The 1821-nt window shown below is 37.5% G+C and overlaps 1 protein-coding gene across 2 annotated transcripts in view; it reads left to right on the forward strand.

Moving 5' to 3' along the window:
* The window catches only part of LOC109378100 (guanylate-binding protein 4-like), a 50115-nt gene extending 48501 nt beyond the window's left edge, over nucleotides 1-1614 (forward strand). For both annotated transcript variants that reach the window (XM_019634567.1, XM_019634568.1), the window contains exons 11-12: nucleotides 118-311; nucleotides 1190-1614. In XM_019634567.1, coding sequence (XP_019490112.1) covers nucleotides 118-311; nucleotides 1190-1402 — 407 coding nt within the window. In that variant the 3' untranslated portion in view covers nucleotides 1403-1614. The remainder of the gene's footprint in view (nucleotides 1-117; nucleotides 312-1189) is intronic.
* The last annotated feature ends 207 nt before the right edge of the window (nucleotides 1615-1821 follow it).

Genomic DNA, 1821 nt, shown 5'->3' on the forward strand with positions numbered 1-1821 from the left:
AAGAATATTCAGAGATTTCTCCCCACCATTTAAATATTATTTTAGTCTCTGAACTCAGGAGGATACAGCTCAGCATAACTGTTACTTTCTTTCCTCTGTAAAACCCTTGGGGAACAGCTGAGCGTGCAAAGAAGTTGGCAGCTGAGAAGGAACTGGAGCTGCAAAGACAGAAAGAGAAGGAACTGAAGAAAGAGATGGAGGATCAAGAGAAATCTTTCAAAGAACACCTGGCCCAACTGGAGAAGAAGATGGAGAGAGACACAGAAAACAAACTGAGAGAGCTGGAAACAATGCTGGAGCACAAGCACGAGGTAAGTCTGGGTGGGGCCTGGTCAGTGAATAAAGGACAGTACCCTGTTTCCTCAAGAAGAGAAGAACAAAAATTTTAACTGTCATATACCCTGAAAGAAATCCAATGGCATATTGATTCAATGAAATGTCAAATTAATCTGGATCATTTCTCAGCCCTAAATCTGTAAGACTCACACCTTCTGTAGTATTAGAGTTTGCAGGGTACAAATAACATGCTTCAGGCTACTGGAGTACTGTTTGTAATGATTATAGAGTATCACTGTGCCCCCAAGTGAATAGGATCTTAGTCCTATAGTCCTTAGGATGCTTTGTACAACCACCAAAGAGGCTTCATGTAGATCCACCTAGTCTGAAAGTATAAGATTCTGCCTGATATGAAATATAGGATGCTAAATGCTGTAAAATTTGCTGGATTTATGTCCAGATCTGCCTGACTCATTCTATACACAGAGAGTGCAGTGTGTACTTTGTCCCAACCTAGTGTTTGGTAGCCAATGTTCTATATAGAATTAGCAATTCCCATTATTTGTTACATGTGTGCTCATCCTACTTTAGACAAACCAAGAAATAATTAGAATTAAACCTGCATCCTACCCAAAGAGCATCCTTAGGACTGGGACACTTTCTTGAGATGGTTGTCAGGCCCCACCCAGCTCCAACTCCTTCCCACCCTCAGCGAGATGGTGCTAAGCAATCACAGAAAGGTGTGAACCATGGATACTCCCACCACCAGGTCCAAATGTTTGGAAATATTGGACACACTCGTCAAAGAGTACCTAAGTTAGTAGAGAAATAGAACATGTGCTTACTTGCATTTGTTAAATATCAAGTTTTGATAATTGGAGATTTTCAAAAGGAAACACTCTCTTTTCTACAGGTCAAAAAGGAACTACTTGTTGAAGGATTTAAGAAGGAATCTGAGGAGATGGCAAAAGAGATAAATCAACTAAAAGAAGAGCGTGAAAGAACTAAAAACAAAATGAATTTAATCCCAGAAATCCTTCAAGTGGCAGCCACTGTATTATTTACAGCACTAGCAGTGTTTCTTAAGATACCTGTTGCAGGGATTATATCTAGAGCATTTAGATAGGATGAGAATTCCTGATAAGTATATTACAAAAAAAGGTTTCTTATTTTTTAATAGCATAACAGCGTGGCTCATTTTGGAAATATGCGTGTCATGGTAATGTCATCCAAGAAAAGTTTAAAAGTGAAGAGTGACTAAAAAGAATGTCAAGGGAAGTCCTAGCCACAGCAATTAGACATAGAAAAAATAAATAAAAGGTATCCACATTAGAAAGGAAGAAGTAAAGCTGTCATTATTTGCAGATGACATGATATTATATAGAGAGAACCCTAAAGATTCATAAAAAGCCTATTAGAACTGATAAATTCAGTAAAGTAGCAAGATACAAAATTAATATTTAGAAATTGGTTGCATATTTATACACCAATAGCAACCTATCAAAAAGAGTAAGAAAACAATCCCATTTACAATTGCATAAAAAA

This window comes from Hipposideros armiger, unplaced genomic scaffold (assembly GCF_001890085.2).
Source record: "Hipposideros armiger isolate ML-2016 unplaced genomic scaffold, ASM189008v1 scaffold_1738, whole genome shotgun sequence".
NCBI lineage: Eukaryota > Metazoa > Chordata > Mammalia > Chiroptera > Hipposideridae > Hipposideros > Hipposideros armiger.